This window comes from Oncorhynchus clarkii, chromosome 14 (genome assembly GCF_045791955.1).
Source record: "Oncorhynchus clarkii lewisi isolate Uvic-CL-2024 chromosome 14, UVic_Ocla_1.0, whole genome shotgun sequence".
Lineage (NCBI taxonomy): Eukaryota > Metazoa > Chordata > Actinopteri > Salmoniformes > Salmonidae > Oncorhynchus > Oncorhynchus clarkii.
The window spans coordinates 15,882,112-15,900,763 of record NC_092160.1 but is presented as its reverse complement, the minus strand read 5'-3'; the positions used below and the strand labels follow the sequence as shown (position 1 = coordinate 15,900,763).

The 18,652-nt window shown below is 42.5% G+C and overlaps 2 protein-coding genes across 2 annotated transcripts in view; one reads left to right on the top strand and one right to left on the bottom strand.

Annotated features, from left to right (window-relative positions):
- The window catches only part of LOC139365838 (uncharacterized), a 38,155-nt gene extending 20,920 nt beyond the window's left edge, over positions 1-17,235 (bottom strand). Inside the window, exon 1 of the mRNA XM_071102901.1 lies at positions 17,097-17,235. Within this exon, the coding sequence (XP_070959002.1) occupies positions 17,097-17,235 (139 nt within the window). The remainder of the gene's footprint in view (positions 1-17,096) is intronic.
- The window catches only part of LOC139366002 (leucine-rich repeat and immunoglobulin-like domain-containing nogo receptor-interacting protein 2), a 119,746-nt gene that overhangs the window by 51,396 nt on the left and 49,698 nt on the right, over positions 1-18,652 (top strand). The gene's annotated exons all lie outside the window — the stretch shown is intronic.

The following is an 18,652-nucleotide window of genomic DNA, read 5'->3' as shown; positions in this document are numbered from 1 at the left end:
TGGATAGCCATTTAGGGATAGCCTGTAATATGACAGGAAAGGCAGGCATACTCCTGTGGAAACGTCTTCAGCATAATTTAACATGAGGATTTAAATGGTCCGCCTGACACAATAAGTTGCCAAACAAAGCAAATAACAAACTGAGGCCCGGGGCTCATTTTGGGACGCTTAAATAGGTCATTGTCTTTTGTTGTTTTCATAACTATCTTGTCTTTTCAAAATGCCTCTCGTGTGTCGATGTTCAGTGGAGAAATCGAGGCCTGTTCCCAACATGGGGCTTTTATCCACCCAGCCAGAAGTAAATCGTGCAGATGTTAAAATGTGCCCGGTTCCATGCGAGGTATCCAAGTCAGTTGGGGGGAGTCATTCTGGGAACACAAGAGAACTGCTTCAGAGAACAAAACAACACTACCCCAACATCAAGCGTGACAAACAACTTAGGACGCATTGCTTGGATAAATCAACATGCTTTTCCTGCTCTTTGGCATTTGTCAAAACACAACAGGAACTGCCTTCAATGCCCAATGGTTCAGTAATAATTTGGCGAGAGGAGGTGTTGTGAGAGTGAAATATGGTGACACTAAATAAAGGGCTCAGACTCTCGAATTGTTCCAGGAAGTGAATCTGTGGACTGTTATCTAACTGGTTGGGAATATGGTGCTGAGAAGTACTCCATAGGCAGTACTTTTCAGTTAATGGGGCTCCTTTTGAGAATGAGCTTTATGAAAGGAGTCTATCAGAAATACTCAAGATGTATTGAAGTAACTGCAACAGTAGCTGATGTTCAGCTTATTCTGATATGTGGAGACTGGTACAATATTTTACAACACGGATGAAGGCAGACTGGGCTACTTTCCATTGTCAGTATTGAAAGAAAAGCACCAACTAATATGAATGATTAAAGAACCTGTCTGTCTGCCACAAACCCTGCAGGCAGGGCGCAAAGCATTGACTGTGTAGACTGTGTGCAGAGGAATTGCAGCAAGTTGATTCCTTTGTACCGAGAGGGCCACGTAGCTCCACCCATGTGTGCAATCTAACACTTAAGTTATGGGTTTTTAATTGGATTTCATAATGTGTTTTTTCTTCTAATAGACCAAGATATTGTTATGGGTTATGATTCAGCCCTTTTTTATGAGACCACTGAGTGAAAATAATGACTCTCTTGGTCTTTATTTTCTTAGAGTTTCCTGCATGCCGGAGAAGAGAAATGTTTTCTCTTCGTATTAAAGACTGGTGTGTCAGGTACTTTATTGCGTCCATTAGGAGGTCGATTATCCAGTCCAGCCCACTTGAGGCGGAAAAAAACGTACACGCTTCATTAATTGCAGGAGCATCTTTGGGTGAGGCGCGGTCAAAAATAAAACAATCTGCTGATCCAGGCAGAAAAACAAGGCTGCAATGAGAAACCCATATTCCTGCTTTTTATATTGAATTTTAATAGTATAATTTTGTGGAATATTGTGTGAAAGTTTCATGGACAAGAGTTTACTGTTAATAGGCCCACACCAATATTTCTGAATGGGGTTTTGATTTGGAATAATTGAATTAATCATTTAAATAAGTTCTTGAAATGAAATATTGGAAAGTGGAGACATTTATTATTTAATTAGGAAATATATAATTGTCTAAATTAAAAAATTGTATATTTGTCAAAACAAAAATATTAGTAGACACACAAGGCTGATTTAATGATCCAAAATGGTGCTGAATGCACTTTATTAGACAGTAAAACAGCGGACTACACAGATGGAGAAGTGGAAGCATCCGCCAGCCAAAATGGTAATCATATTTTATGCCTTCAACTCAGGGCTGGATATCAGTCAGCATGCCATTATCGATAGTCATCATCGACCACTGCTGTGTAAGCACTAAACCTCAGCCTTAATGATTGCCTATGAGTTCTCTGCTGAGCAAGAGAGGAAGAAGGAGAAAACAAGGGGATTAGTGGGCCTTTAAGTCTGTGAGTGTCATTACTATTACACTGTCAGACCTTTCTCCAGTACTGTCCTAAAGAAGAGGAGCTATGTTATGTCTGCGTCTGTCTGTCTGTCTGTCTGTCTGTCTGTCTGTCTGTCTGTCTGTCTGTGCAGGAGAGTTGTCCTTGCACTTCTAACATCAGGACAAGCTAAAACAATTGGCTCAGTCGGAGCCCTCATCCCCACCACTGGGGAAGTAAACACAGAGAGAAAGAGGGCTTCAGGTATATTTGCGGGGGAAGAGTAAACACAAACAAACAGAGCAAGCAGTGGCTCTAAGGGACTGCTCAGCAAACAAGCGCAATGTTGGAGAAAAGGGTTGATAACTCACACGAGGTTCTTTCTATTTCCAACTACATATTACATCTTTACTTCATTCTTTGGTGTCAAAGTGGACATTTACCGTGTAAGATTCTAGTCATTTGTATTAGAAAACTAAGAATGGAATCTCCTAGCCTCGAACGAACCATCCTGATCTCGCGACCGTACATTCTGTTCAGCAAAACAGATCGGGATGGTTCGTACGAGGCTACGAATCTCCATTTCTTACACTCAAATTAGCAAATACATTTATCTCTCAAGTTGTGTCTCATTACATTGCTCACTATCCACAATCCTATTTATGATTAGATTTACTAGTATAATCTGGTTCTTAATTCCCATTCATATAACACTTTGGTGGAATTAGTCCATTAAAAGGTTCACGATCAAGGCATACCAGAACCATATTTTAACAGCTCCAATGACCTCTAAGAAAATCAAACTGGTTATGTTGTGATTCTGATATGTGAAAGATCTGTGAAAACCACATCAAAACCTGGCATCGATATTTGCTATGATGAAGAGACTTGCTCAGGAGAAATTAGAACTAATCCTTGTCTACCTGATTGAAACAAGCATTCTGTAATTGTCATTAACACAGCGGCTTCATTGAAAAACAGACAGTTGTTTGAAAATCTTGTTTTGCTGTTGTCTTGCTTTGTGGATTAATTTATTACCATTACCATATTACTACTACCATTAAGTAGTAGTTCAATGCGTGGGCATTTGTATGAGTTGATATACATCTCAAGGATCTTCGAAGGATTTCAGACGATGTCACTAAAATTGAACCCAAAACAATGTTCACAGGTTCCATCACTATGAGAGCAATCAATGATATATATCACATCTATATTAAGTAGCAGCACTGTGATGTACTTAATTTGTCACTTTTGATGACTGGAGTTCTTAAATTGTGATTTCTCCCTGACTTTCATCAGCCCTTTAAGACTTCAGAGAAACAGTTTTGTTCGAGACAAGATGTCCTGTTGGAAACGTCTACCATTCCAGCCTCATCCACCAACAATCCATTTATGGAACCAGTGGATGCACTTGAGTGATGGGAGTGCAAAAGTAATGACATTCAACGATCACCGAATGAGAGAGTCAAAAGATTGCCTTGGATCAGTGAAATTGCTATATCTTTGGCTGTTTTGAGAATATCTCCCCTTGTCCTTTTTCTCTCTCTCCTCACCAGGACTTCAAGAGTAGCCATTGACTTATGTTATCAGTTTGTGGTTCATTGCAGTGCACAGTCTTGTGAGACGGCTATTTGGTGTTAGAGGATGCCCACAGCGGAAATTCCATTACCCTTACCTAGATTCTCAACCGAGATTTAGACGTTTTCTAACTCACAGAGAAGGACAGAGGTGGATTTCCAGTTGAGAAAAAAAGTGAACATGTGGTTATTTGTGTTCATCCCCTACTCAAGCAGCCATCCTGGAAAGTAACACACAATCAACTCTCTCCCCCCCTTTCCCCTCTAGAACTCCAATTGGGCTGTTCTCCAATCTCTAAGGCTGCATTTACACAGGCAGCCCAATTCTGATCTTTTGCCCATTTATTAGTAAAAGAACTGATCTGATTGTTCAAAAGACAAATGAATGTAAAGAAATATCCGAATTGGGCTGCTTGTATAAACGCAGCCTAACTGACAAGACGCAGCAACGAATTGACTGGCAGTCTGTGTACTTTTATCTCTCCTCTCAAAGAGCCACTGCTTGAAGAAGTCGCGATCATTTCTCCACACACAATTCACTAAATACCTGGGTGTCCTCTTTCAAAGGACGAGGAGGCTGGTGAAGCCTTCATCCCCAGAAATATGGGTTTCCAAACTGCCTTCTGTCATGTGAGGGATGATAATTATCAGTAACGGGACCGACTCAAAGGAGAGCGGAAGTGGTTGAGCTCACTTTAGTGGATGGTGAAGCGGGAAGATTTCAATTGGAGGATTATTAATATTTCATTAACACGCCTTCTACCTTGTTCCCAAATGTTTCTGAGGTACTTAAGCTCTGTCCTATTCACTTCAACCAAGGGAGACTTTTTCGGGAGGCCCATTCTTGGCTGCAGTAAGCTCAAGCTGAATATCACTGCAGTGTGGGGCTGTTTCTTTGATCTCCTATTCCACGACAAGACGCTGTGTTATGACTCACACAACCACCTATCGTGCTTTGTCTTTGTGAAGGCCATTAAGATTGAAGTTATGAGAATATAGGAAATCAGCCAAACTGACAGTCTGTCATTTTATTAGCATCGTTATGCATACTGCTATAATGAATCATTTATATTGCTTTACTAAATAAAATGGTATCAGAAACCGTACTGCATTATTCTCTTTATTAGACTAGTGCAGACAGCATCAGGAGTTGAATAATAGCCATTACTATGTATAATAACCACATTAGGCACAAGCCCAACCATTCGTTTACTTGCCTGAAAGAGTGTAATGACTTTAGAGCATTGTCACAAATAGAATCTCAAGGGGGCGATAAAAAATGCAAATAAATCTTTTTCGTTTAAATGGTGGAAATCAAAAACAGCCGTAGGTTGTGTTTAGGTGGTTAGTAGTTGCAGCAGATGATAATTGGTGGTACCCAGGGACTGTTGGTTCGTCACTTATCCATTGCTATTATTTATTAGTTGCGCGGATGCCTCCTCGGTTTGCCACAGCAGTTTGTGTTCTTGTTAATATGCAGTGTGCAGCATTTTGGATAGTAGCCCGACATGAGTACAGACTACATTGAGTAATTGATTATTTCCACCTAAATATTTAGTTACATTTCATTTTGTAAAGTAACGTCCGTGTGCAGTGCATTACTGAATGAACTCCATTTATTTGAAAAATTCACCAGGAAAGTTAATACTGCCAATAAAGGAACACGTCCAGGAAGTGGTCTTGAAGTTTTAAGGTACAGTAGCAACAAATATCTCTACAACACTACACCAGGTCCCATTTATCTCTACTAGTTCCTCATCACCTTGCAGGAACCCCAGTACCTCCCAAAATGCACTTCTTCATCCCCGCTCACCATATCGCCATCCATGCTTTCACACTCCACCGAAAGAATTGGCTCCTGAATGATATGTGGGCCGGATCCAGGGTGATGCTGTCATTTCTCACTGTGGTCTCTCCACTCTCTCTCTCTCGGATGCCGGCTGGGCTGGGAAACCTATCTCGCTGTAAAATGTGGTCTCAAGCTAATGGTAGCAACTAAATCCACCTATGATTTATGAGTCCACACTGGCTTCAGCTTTTGAGGCGAGAGCCGCAGATCTGCTAGTGTCACTCACACCACCGACACTAAATCATGCTAGATGAAGGCCTCTACTATGTTTGAGCAGCTTGGAGTTGAAATACCGCGTACACTTGCCTGTTATCCAGACTCTGAAACATTGAATAGAGTGTTTCTTTTGGTTTAATTGGGAAGCATTTTTTTTTTATAAAAGAGTCTAATTCAAGAGGCGCCAACGTTTAGTGGTGATTATAAAGCGGGAAGAATATTGGCATAGCATTTTTGGATAGACTACTGATGTCCTCTAGAATTCAATTGAAATGCGTGTGACCACGTTGGCCTAGTTAGCTCCTGGCCACCATTGTAAAACAAGGGAAGCAAACATGCTAATTGCAATAGTTGACCTGCCCAGAGCAATATAACTGCATGCTGACGTTCCGTTGTTTTATGCGTACCTGTGTACCCTGTCTGTTTACATCCCTTATGGTTTTAATGAATCTTTCAATCAAGTTAACAACCAATACTGAAGTGGGTGCTTGTTGAATTCTGGATGTGTCAAATGAAACTGAAAGGGACACATTCATGCTGGGTTATGTTTTGTGTGTCTAAGGATTGGACTACATCATTTCACAGATGTAAAGCTGTGTACACGTGTATTGTTTCATTGCTAATGTTCTTTTCTCTTCTCTTTTCTTTTTATTTCCTGCTGCTTCTATGATGAACAACTGTCCTTATTCACGACGTAGGTGAGTATTACTTGGAGTGAGCAAATCGTTAGTGCACGAAGTATCCAAACTCATGGTCCTCTCATCATGTCAGTCTTGTATTTGTGTCATTAATAACACCATTAGCTCCAGTCAATAGATGGTCCTCTTTAATGAATGTATGCATTCAATTGTACTATAGTTAGGGACCATGAAAGTTGTAATTTGACATTTCAGTCTCTTCCTCCTCATTGAAAATAACCTAGTCTTTCATGTTTCTTTCTTGCTCGGGTCTGATTTGCAGGCCAGATAGAATGATTTGGTCTGGGGTTTCTGTTGTCATGGAAACCATCCTTTTCAACAGACCGCTGACATACTTGATGTTTAGGTCCCTAGTAACTCTGATATGATCTGTCTAGGAGATTAATAAGTAGATGATGATGATGATGATGATTTTTTTGGGGGGGGTCAGCAGAAGGGTAGAAATTCGAGCTAGAATAGAACTGACAAGATATTTTAATTTAGAGAGAGGAGAAATATAAGCTATGGAAAAGAGAGAAAAAGAAATGAAGAGACAGAGAAATGCAGAGGACAACAATGATCAGTGCCCAGACCAAAAATCCACACAGTGCAAGCCAAAAGCATTGGTATTTGTTAGTACACTGCAAAATGAATTTGGTCGTTAGCCCCGTAGAGCTTTTAATCTAGGCCAGGAGGATTTACTTGGCATACCTGGAATTTTGACTCGTTTACCTACTATAGTGTCTCCCGATACAGTCCTAATCTTTGAGGTTGACCCATACTGCTGAAAGCTACAGTAGGTCATACCCAGCTGATGTTCAGACTCTTACAAGTCCCTGCAAGCCCTGCATGACCTACCCATTGACTGTGGTTGACTGTCAAAGGCCCCCAAATCCTTTTATGTTGGTGCAGAGTGTAAAGACTTGGAGAGACTCTGGAGCTAGCAGAGGAGGCATCAGCAGGTCTCTCGCTGGGATCTAACTCACCTCCTCTGGGGAACAGCGATGTCCCAGTTTCATACCTGGTGTCACTTTGTCCATAGCGACTTCCCCTCTCTATTGCAGGGAGAGACCTGCTCCCAAAAGATTCAGCGATTGGCTATCACTCCCTCTGTGTCTCAAACGTTACAGTTGTGAAAGGGACCTAGAGGTTTTTAACCTCCGGGGTTTAGCTCGCTGTGCAAGTCAGAAGGATGGCTAACATGATAACCCAGATATCCATCTAACTATCATGACTATAAGCAGTCCCAAATCAACCCATATTCCCTACCCCCCTAGACACTTGTGTAGTGCCATAATGTGGACGCCTATTAAATCAGCTCAGATTTACACGTGCCTAGGGGTTAGGAGCCAGATATTGATTTGGGAATCAGGGCTACTTTCTCCAATGCTTAGTTGACAAGACCTCAATACTAGTCATACAGTGTTGCGCGGGTAAAGTGATCGACAGTATTTTCTTCTTCAAGCTTGTCCTCTTTACCCTCCCACTGCAACAGGCATCTACCATAACAGCCACTTCAGCCAGACACTGTGTTGGTATACTGCTCAAAACTACAGAGGTACAGGTCTGTGTGTGGGTAGATCAGGACTGGCAGGGGACCCTTGTGAAGGTTTTGAACGCGAGTCGTGAATGGCAGTCAATTCAGATCAATGGAATATATATTTCCGTGGCTAGAACTTTGTTTTTTTTGGTCGGGCAGTGGAGAAGGCCCTTGTGGGTCAGCTTTTGATGGGCCAGATCAAAACGGGGGCCTGTGGGGGAGGCTCTCTCTCGAATCCACATGAATGTTTCATCACCACAGGCTTCATGGGGGAAATACACTTCCCGGTTGATGGATGGAGGAGATGAAAGGAGAAAGGGAGAGGAAGAGGAACCAATATAACCAAGATGTACAAAGAAGCATACACAGAGAGAAAAGACACTGCGATTAGTAGTTCAGTGCAGAGAAAGGGAGATGGAAAGAGAGACCAATGAAAAGAGAGTAAAGGAGAGAAAGAGAGCGAGAGAGAGGGGTAGGAGAAAAAAATAATTAGCTCAGGAGAGAGAGAAGCGGTGGGGGTGGCAGCAACAACAACAGAATGAGAAAGAACGTATTTGTAAATAGTTAAAGAGCCTTTACTTTGGATCATATATAACATCTGTGTCAGCCCAACCAGTAACAATATTCCTACAGTAGAGTGGATGGGTGGGCGGGGTCTGGGCCATTAGATGCATCATTTTTTTTCAACCTGTATTTCCTTTCCACACACAAAGCAAATGAAAGCAGGAATCCGGATGTTGTGTCTTCAGACAGAAGTCTGTGGTTTTTCTAGTCTCTGCTGAGAGAGGAAGTCTGAAGTACTCTAGTAGCCACTCACCACTTCCAGGGGGGGAATGAAATGGTGAAATAAGTAGTAGCCTGGGAGAAGATGGACCAGCTCTAACCGAGGCTAAATTGCCCTGGTGATGAGATGGAGAGTATAGGCTCGGACACCACACATGAGGGAATTTCACCACGGGCCAATTGCTGAGGCATGATCGATCCTGTATTCTTCATTCCAATCTCACTTTAGTGTCAACACAAGGCTTATGAATACAAGTATTTTTTTCTCCCTCTCTCTCACCCTCCTCCTAACAATTACATTTGCAGAGCTGAGGCGCATTAGGTTTGAAATGGACATTCTCCTGCCTGGATCCTTCTGTTCTTATGAGAGATTACTCCAGGGAGTTTGACAACAAACCAACAAGAACACATGCTGCATTTACAATGGCGGTGGCCAGTAAAAACACACAGACACACTGCAGTATGCTACAGTATGCCACAGCACCACATTTTCCCCTTCTCTTTCATTGGTTCCTTCCCTTGTGGAATATCCACCACATTTGTCATGTCACACCGCATAAAAGTCATGCTTCTGCACCTCCAAAGCTATGCATGGTGCAGGACTACATTTTGGCCATTGATAATACCAATTTCATGCAAAGTTGTGTTCTACTTAGAGGTACAGATTGGAAAACAAACAACAATGTACAGACACCACCAGGGATACATCATATTAGTCTGATTTGGAGAGATGCACTCTGGGATGCCAATTGACAACAATGTGATCGTTATTGATCGTGATGCAAAGTATTCATTACTGAATGCACACATACTGCTGATAGTATATTTTCACAGAAAACACCATTGATTAGTAATTTCAGCCACAATAAGCAGGCAGGCAATGTTGTTTTCCGGCTTGTCATATGAAATGGTTATCCTCTGTCTGTTTGTCTAAGCCAGAGGTTGTTAAGCTTTTTCAGCTCAAGACCCAGATGAGAAATGAACTGTCCTCGACCGACCCAAATTAAGAAAAAATAGTGTGTGATTATAACGTTTACTCATAACTCGCTCATAAATCTCTCACATGTTCAGGGCCCACTTTGGGTCCCAAAACATAGTTTAAGAAATACTAGTCTAAGCCAATGTAAACTGAAGCATTTGGCCCAGCTGTGCAATATGCAGTCTTTTCTCTTCATTATGTAAGTACAGATGTGTTCCTCTTGAAAAATCCAAACCAGACAGGTTATGACTGGTTATGTTCGCCAGTCTGATTCTCCTACCAATACCTCCCATTGGCCACCTTCATTAACCAGCATCACTCATAACTCTGCCAAACAGAGGTGAAAGGGAACAAAATACAACACAGAAAGTTTGGCTAATGGATGGTGAGTGTTGAAGATTAGACTTGACAGTTTGTAGCAGCAGCTAGACAGCAGCTCTGTCTTCATTACACCGTCTAACTCTGGGTCCCTAGCTCCTTTGCCTGGCTACCCAAACTCCTTTCTCCGGCCAAACGCTACGCCATGCCCACGGACGTTAGTTTCTTCTCCCCAATGAGTCTGGATCTGAGTACCTCCCCGATGACTTCTAGAATGGAAAAACATTTTAACCGTTCTGATTGGTCCCAAAAACTGATGGGTTGGGCCAGAACACACGTGGGTAAAGCAGTGTTTTGAAAATGTGCCATTGGCTTGGATACTCTGATTGGTTAGAGATGATCCAATCGCTGATGACTTTGTTTTGTACAATACCCCTCATTTTGACATCACCACAAATGACTTCAATGATGGCAGTCTCAGACTGAAGTATGTAGCGAACATTGAGCAGCAGAGGAATTTAGTTTAAGTCGTCATGCAATAATCTCCTAGCTACTGGAGATACTCTATATCACTCTCTTTTGTTTGCATTTTTATGAGTTGTGTGGACCAATAGTGGATGATTTGCTTAGACAAGCACTTCAAAAGACCATGGACTTGTTAAGGGAAAACTTTGGCGGGTAGATGCCGTCAGGCATTTGATGTTATGGGTAACTAGTGTTCAGTGTTTTGATGAGGTCTGGATGGAAGCTTGCATGCCCTGAGAGGGTTGTGGAACACAAAGCAGACAATAGAAAACACTATTTACAATAGACTCAGTCTTTCTTTCCTCGACAAACTCTTTAATAGACTCAACGTCTTGCTTTCCTCGACAAACTCTTTACAATAGACCCAACTTCTTGCTTTCCTCAACAAACTCTTTGCAATAGACCCAACGTATTGCTTTTCTCGAGAAACTCTTTACAATAGACCCAGCTTCTTGCTTTCCTCGACAAACTCTTTACAATAGACCCAACTTCTTGCTTTCCTCAACAAACTCTTTACAATAGACCCAACATCTTGCTTTCCTCAACAAACTCTTTACAACAGGACCATTTCTCTGGCTTTTCCTTCTCTTCCATATGTGTGATACAGTATAAAGTACACTGAGTACAACGAACATTGGGAACACCTTCCTAATATTGAGTTGCACCCCCTTTTCCCATCGGAACAACATCAGTTCGTCAGAGCATGGACTCTACAAGGTGTCTGAAGCGTTCCACAGGAATGCTGGCCCATGTTGACTCCAAGGCTTCCCACAGTTGTGTTGGCTGGATGTCCACCGATTGAAGTGGATTGAACATGTGACATCAATAAGGGATCATAGCTTTCACCTGGATTCACCTGGTCAGTCTATGTCACGGAGGAGCTGGTGTCCTTAATGTTTTGTCTACCCATTGTACGGTTTACTAACAATATATACCAACATTGTCTCCCTGAAGGGATGGTCCCATGTGGACCTCTACTGCTTCCACTGTTGCTACCGTTTGTAGTTTTGCTCCTTCTTTTTATCTTATCAAATTAAAAAGCAATGGTGCCACTTTAATGCCAAGTAACCATGGGTCAAGAGGGATGGTGTCACTCTGGCGCAGGATTGGGAGGCAGTCATGTGATCATGATGGATGCCCCTGCGAGTTGCCACTCGTGTTTTGAGTCACTTGAAAGAGCCTACAGTGCACCTCGAATGATTTCAGGGGCTTATCGTCCCTCTCTCTACTCTGTTACAGCTCAACACACAATTTCTTTCACACACATCAGATGTAGACACGCACGCACACACACACACACACTCACACACTCAAGCATTCTCTTTCTCTCTCTCTCTCTCTCTCTCTCTCAAACACACACACATATTCCCACACAGTATAGGACGAACACATGATTACACAATTCCCTCTTTTTTACTCTGAGACAGAATGATTGGTGTCAGAGTGGGAGAAGCATTGCTCCCATCTAATCACCTCATCTTGGCAATCTCAACTCTTACTTAATTATTAGGGGGGTGCTCTTGAGGACTGCCTTAATTTGCCACCGTGTAGTGTGCAATTAATCAAGGGGCTGCTAACTGACAGGCCTAATGGACACGTTAAACTACTTTGTGATTGTCTGCTGGTGGCTGCTTCTTCAGTGGAGCTGGAACTAGACAAGCATATCCTTCAAGAGCCGCACATACCAGGACTCTTCCACTGAATTTAATGGAGAGAGAGAGTGGAGAGGGTTCTAGTGTTGATTGAATCCATCCATTTACCTTCCACCTCCTTCCCCTAGTGTAAAGGTGAAGAAGTCATAATAATAGTGGCTTCAACATCCATCTTTGATTGGATGATACTGTGGTCTGGTGTTGTACTGGGATGTTTCTTCATATTAAACTGAACACTTGCCCCGGGGCTTTTCAGTGAGGAGTGGGATAAAGGTTTTAATGTCGACATCAAAGTACTGCAAGTGTCAAAGAGTGTCAAAGTCATAGGTGCTTCTGCGGTTTCCGAACCTTCCTCTGCACTCTAAAGACGAGACTGAGAGAAACAGAGTATGTCGCCTTGAGCGTTACACAATGACAGAAATATGGACACATTTACACTGGTAAACTTTAAAAGAAGTTCTGACTTCACCGGAGGCCTGTCCTCATAAGATTCCTGCAAACAAATGTTGAGGTAAGACATTTCCTCTCAAGGGTCCCATACACACTCAGGTTCGACAACTATCATGCATTTGACAATGCATTTGTGATTCAGCAGATATTTAGTGTTTGTCTGCAGAAACATGTATATGTGTGGTGCCTAGTAAATCAAGTCAAATCAAATTGTATTTGTCACATGTATGTAGAATTGTAGTTGTCACATGTACACACACGTACACCGAATACAACAACGAAATGCTTACAAGCCCCTAACCAACAATGTGGTTTTAAGAAAAATAAGTGTTAAGTAAAAATAACAAAGAATTAAAGATGAGCAGTAAAATAACAGTAGCGAGGCTATATACAGGGGGTACGGGTACAGAGTCAATGTGTGGGGGCACAGGTTAGTCGAAGTAATTGAGATAACATGTACATGTAGGTTGAGTTAAAGTGACTAGTAAAGGAAGGGAGGAAGGTCACATTTGATAAAGTAATATCTAGTGTTCTGACTGTTTTCAATAGTCACTCGTTTTTGGTCAGCGCCTCTTCACCAGTTGTTTGAGCAGACTTTATTTTGTTAGCCAGATATTTAAGTTGGTATATCTTCTGTCGGCAAACAGCCTTTACATTGTGGAAAATCAGTCTAGTTCCGAGGTTACATATTGCTTCTTGGTGTAACTGTTTGATGAATTGGAAACAAATTTGTTTCTGTTTGGTTCGCTATACAAACCTCTAGCACATGTGTGGGCATGATGCATCAGCATGACGAATGCCTGGCGCACCAAGTGCCAGGGCACAGTGATGGGCACAAACTGGGCTTCCAAGATGACAGGGTACCATGGGGTACCACAGGGCGGGGGGAGAAGGGAGGGCAAATGAAAAAGAGCCTCAAGCTGTTTTCTGACAAGAGAGACACAGAGTGCACTCAGCCTGCTATAGAAATGCAGCACATGAGACTTATTACTGCACCGCAGAGTGACAGGGAGGCAGAAGCAGACTTCCCTCCGTTCTCCGGATCCCCATGTATCACTCTATCCAGAGTCATTTAGCCTCACTGGGAGGTTGTCTTAGGTTTGGCAAAGAGGAATATTGTAATTTAACCCTAACATGGGACATCTACATTTCTGTATTTAGATCCGTAAGCATTTTGAAATGGTCCCCCCTATGAGTATAAGATCAGACGCTTTTAAGCGGTATAACATTCTGTGCACTGCCTGTATAAGGGACACTTATTGTTAAGTAAGTGAACTCAAGGCTCTACAGAGAGTGGTACTCTCAGCCGAAAGCACCATTGGGTGCACACTGCCTGCCCTCCAGGACATCTACAATACCAGGTGTCACAGGAAGGCCAAGAACATAATCAAGGACCTCCGAGCCACAGCCACCCGAGCCACAGCCTGTTCTCCCCCTTTCCATCACTCAGACAAGGACAGTACAGGAGCCTCATGGCAAAAACTGTCAGACTGGCCAATAGCTTCTACCCCCACCTACTGGAGAGTTCTACTTCATCTACACTCATTCAGCATCATTCTCACCCTCTTAAGCTTTAGCCCCGCCCATTGCTTTAAGGAGTGTTCAGAGCGCACACTGGACGCTCTGGCCGGAGTAGGTTTGTCCTAGCAACAGCAGTCAAGCACCCAAGCTAACTGGCTAATGTTGGCTAGCTTGAGAGAACAGCTAACTGACCGTTTTACTCACCCTAGCAGAGCTGGTTTGGCTGTTTGTATGTTATGCAGAGCATTGGTGACTGCAAATGTGCTGCTGGCAACAATATAATTTTTGTTTTGTTTGCCTTTTTGCCAACGTTTACCTACACCAGCCATATTCAGCGGGTGTTGAACGTTTGTAAATTCATCAGTTATTCTGTGCTTTGGGACACTCAGACAAGAGTGCTCTGTAATCAGATTAAATAGCCAGAGCGAATTTACCAGCTACGTTTATCAACAGTTGTCGCAGTGACATCATGAACATTCTATTGAAATGGTTACTTGCATAGTGGAGTCTTTTGTTAAGACATGTAACTAGCTAGCTAGCTAAACAATGTACCATAATCTCAACTCATGATGGAGTCTTTTGTTAAAACATGTAACTAGCTAGCTAGCTAAACAATGTACCATAATCTCAACTCATGACGTTACTACACTGCATGAATCTGCAGGTTCATCTCCAGGTTCAATGTTAGCTAACTAACATTAGGCTATAACTAGCAAAGCAAATGGCTCTGCAAGTGATATTACTACACAGATCATACACATAACGTTAGCTAGCGAGCCAGCCATCTAACGTTAGCTAGCTAGCAAACAGTACACTTTAACTTGAAATGAAACAACTTTCTGGCAAAATTAGAAAGTGTAATATCTGAAAATGAAGCTAGCTAGACTATCTACTATCTATACATGGATGGACGCTTCTCCCTCTCTGTCACAGATCCCATGGTTGCCCTTAGTTTGAAGAAGTAATCCGGAGACAGGTTTTTTCTCCATCTCCTTAGCTATCATACTTTAATTCCACTGATTTCAAAACTGGTTTGACAGAAACTGGAAAGCAACACTTATGCAGTTTTACTACGTAATAACTTTCATAAAAATACTAATTGACAGGATGACCTACTACACATACTGACCAGCTCAAATAGACAGAAGCATGCTGTATGGCAGACCAATTCAAACTCATCTTTCAGCATGTCCAGCCCACGCATTATCTCAGCCAATCATGGCTAGCGGGAACGTTGCTTCTTTTTCTGTGACTAAACCAACTAGACTCCCATTTGAACCATTTTACTCATATTTACAGATAGCATTCAAATTTGATATTAAGGCACATGAAAGTTCACATGTTCCAGAAGGCGTTTCTGCCCCCCCAAAAACATTTTTATATAAAAAAATATTTAAAAAAGTTTACATTCAAATGGCTAGTTTCCTGAAATGAGTCACATTTATCATTGTTACAGCTGTAAATACGTATATATTATATATCAGTTTATTGTTTCATTCACTTCCCTTTTTTGGACCTGTACTGTTGGAGCTCAGAGCATAATCATTTTCACTGTACCTTGTGCATGTGACTAATAAACTCATCTAATTGGTTGCTTATTGTAAAGTAGCAAGATCAAGGTAGGTGGGGAAGAGACTTACAGCCATGTCAAGATGACACAGTGGTCTCCAGAGTTTGGTCTGAGATGACTATGGACCAGTGGCGGTCAGTGCCGTTTGAGATGAGGGAGGACAATTTTTTTTTCATGAGCATGGTCTTATTTCTATTACAGCATATTGGATGACTGTAATTCATATTCCATTCATCCAGCTCAATGTAACATCGATAGGTTTCGGCTACTACATGATAGTCAAATTTTCCCTATACCCATCATGAGGTTGCTACAACCTAGCCTATCAATGAAAGTTAACAACACAGGTCGATAGAAAAATGTGATGTGACAGATAGTGACACATAGACAGACAGTGACATTCAATACCGCCTTGCACACTATTGCCTGCATCTACTTTGAATGTGGGTGTAATCATTAGTCCAACAGCTGTCAACAACAGTTTCTATTTGACAAATACGGTTATGTTTATCCCCACATTTTGTTCCATTTGCTTCTGTTTAAGAATCAGAAGTGGAATGAATACATCCCTGATCATGGTTAAACACAGTTCACAGTTTCATAGCAGCCACATTGTATTCCTTCTTGCATCTACGTTATGCGCTCTGTGACCAGGCGAAAAAACCTTTCCAAGCCAAACCGCTACACACAACCTAAATCGTTGTCACCATTTTAGCTAAAGTAATGTCATTGTCAGCATAGGTAATAGAACTAACGCGTTAGTAAACCCACTACAATCATACAGTAACGTTTCAGTAAGCAGTTACACCGGCGTACCCCGGTGGCAATAAATTAATCAAACCAAAAGCTTACCTAGACTTGAAAGAGTTCCAGTGTTCCAGGATAGTCATAGCCAGCTAGCTAACATAGCATCCCTCTGTTTGAGCAGGGTGTTTCAGTAGGCTAAACTATCTAGCTGCATTTGCTAGCTAAGTAACTGAAACTGAAAGTGAAAAAAAAACATTGAGATCTCTCACTCTCTCTATTTCTCTCTTGTTTCTCCTTCCTTTGGGAATAAATTAATTTGTTGAAAACTGTTCAAATATTCTCTCTCTCTCTCTTTAAGTCGACTACTCACCACATTTTATGCACAGCTGTATTTGTGGAATGTTTTGCCTTGTTAATGCATTTGAGCCAATCAGTTGTGTTGTGACAAGGTAGAGTTGGTAAAAGACCAAGTCCATTTTATGGCAAGAAAAGCTCAAATTGTGAGAACCGACACTGGAGATGAGAAGCAAGTACAGGGAGTGAACATTTAATGGAAAACGGACATCAAACAGAACAAGAACAGCGCCTGGATGGGGGAACAAAATGTGAGTCCAATGAGCGCTGATGGGCATCATGATGGTGACAGGTGTGCGTAATGAAGGGCAGCCTGGCGCCCTCGAGCACCAGAGATGGGAAGAGGGAGAAGGCGTGACAGTACTCCCCCTCTAGGGGCGCCACCCGGCGTCCCACCTGGGCGAGCCTGATGGGCCGGCCGAGGCATGGGCGCCGAACTGGCCGGCTGAGGCGTAGAAGCCTGACGATCCTGCTGAGGTGTGAAAGCCTGACGATCCCGCTGAGGCTTGGGAGCCTGATGGGCCAGCTGAGGCATGACGTGGGATGGGAGCCTGATGAGCCGGCTGAGGCGTAGGAGCCCGACGAGCTGGCTGAGGCATGATGTGGTATGGGAGCCTGCCAAGGCAACTGAGGCAAAGAAACCTCTCATCCCAGCTAAGGTGTGGAAGCCCGACGAGCCAGGTGAGGCACCCCAGTTCCATCGGTGGCAGCCAACGTCACCACCAAAAACAAAAACACCCTGGTGCTTTGTCAGCATTCTGTGAGGACCGACGCTGGGGACGAGTAGCAAGTACAGGGAGTGTACATTTAATGGAAAACAGACATCAAACAAAACAAGAACAGCGGCTGGATGGGGGAACAAAACGACGACGATGACAATAATGCTGACACGGGCAACAAAACTGAGGAACAAACAGATATAGAGGTGGCAATCAACAACATGAAGGAGTCCAGGTGAGTCCAATGAGCGCCAGAGAGGTGAAGCAGGAGCAGGCGTGACACAAATAAGCAAATTGAAACAACAGTCCATCATTACTTTAAGACATGAAGGTCAGTCAATCCGGTAAATTTCAAGAACTTCAAGTGCAGTCACAAAAACCATCAAGCGCTATGATGAAACTGGCTCTCATGAAGACCGCAACAGGAAAGGAAGACGCGGAGTTACCTCTGCTGCAGAGGTTAAGTTCATTAGAGTTACCAGCCTCAGAAATTCCAGCCCAAATAAATGCTTCACGAGTTCAAGTAACAGACACATCTCAACATCAACTATTCAGAGGAGACAGTGAATCAGGCCTCCATGGTCAAAATGCTGCAAAGAAACCACTACTAAAGGACAACAATTATAAGAAGAGACTTGCTTGGGCTAAGGAACACGATCAATGGACATTCGACCAGTGGAAATCTGTCCTTTAGTCTGATGAGTCCAAATTTCAGATTTTGTTTCCAACCGCTGTGTCTTTGTGAGACGCAGAGTAGGTGAACGGATTATTTCCGCATGTGTGGTTCCCACCATGAAGCATGAAGAAAGAAGTGTTATGGTGTGGGGGTGCTTTGCTGGTGACATTGTTAGTGACTTATTTAGAATTCAAGGCACACTTAACCAGCATGGCTACCACAGCATTCTGCAGTGATACTCCAACCCATCTGGTTTGCCCTTAGTGGGACTATCATTTGTTTTCAAATAAGGGCTATTTGACCAAGGAGAGTGATGGAGTGCTGGATCAGATGACCTGGCCTCCATAATCACCCCACATGAGATGGTTTTGGATGAGTTGGATCTAGGAGTAAAGGAAAAGCAGCCAACAAGTGCTCTGCATATTTGGGAACTGCTTCAAGACTTGGAAAGGCATTTCAGGTGAATCTGGTTGAGAGAATGCCAAGAGTGTGCAAAGCTGTCATCAATTCAAAGGGTGGCTACTTTGAAGAATCTCAAATATAAAATATATGTTGAT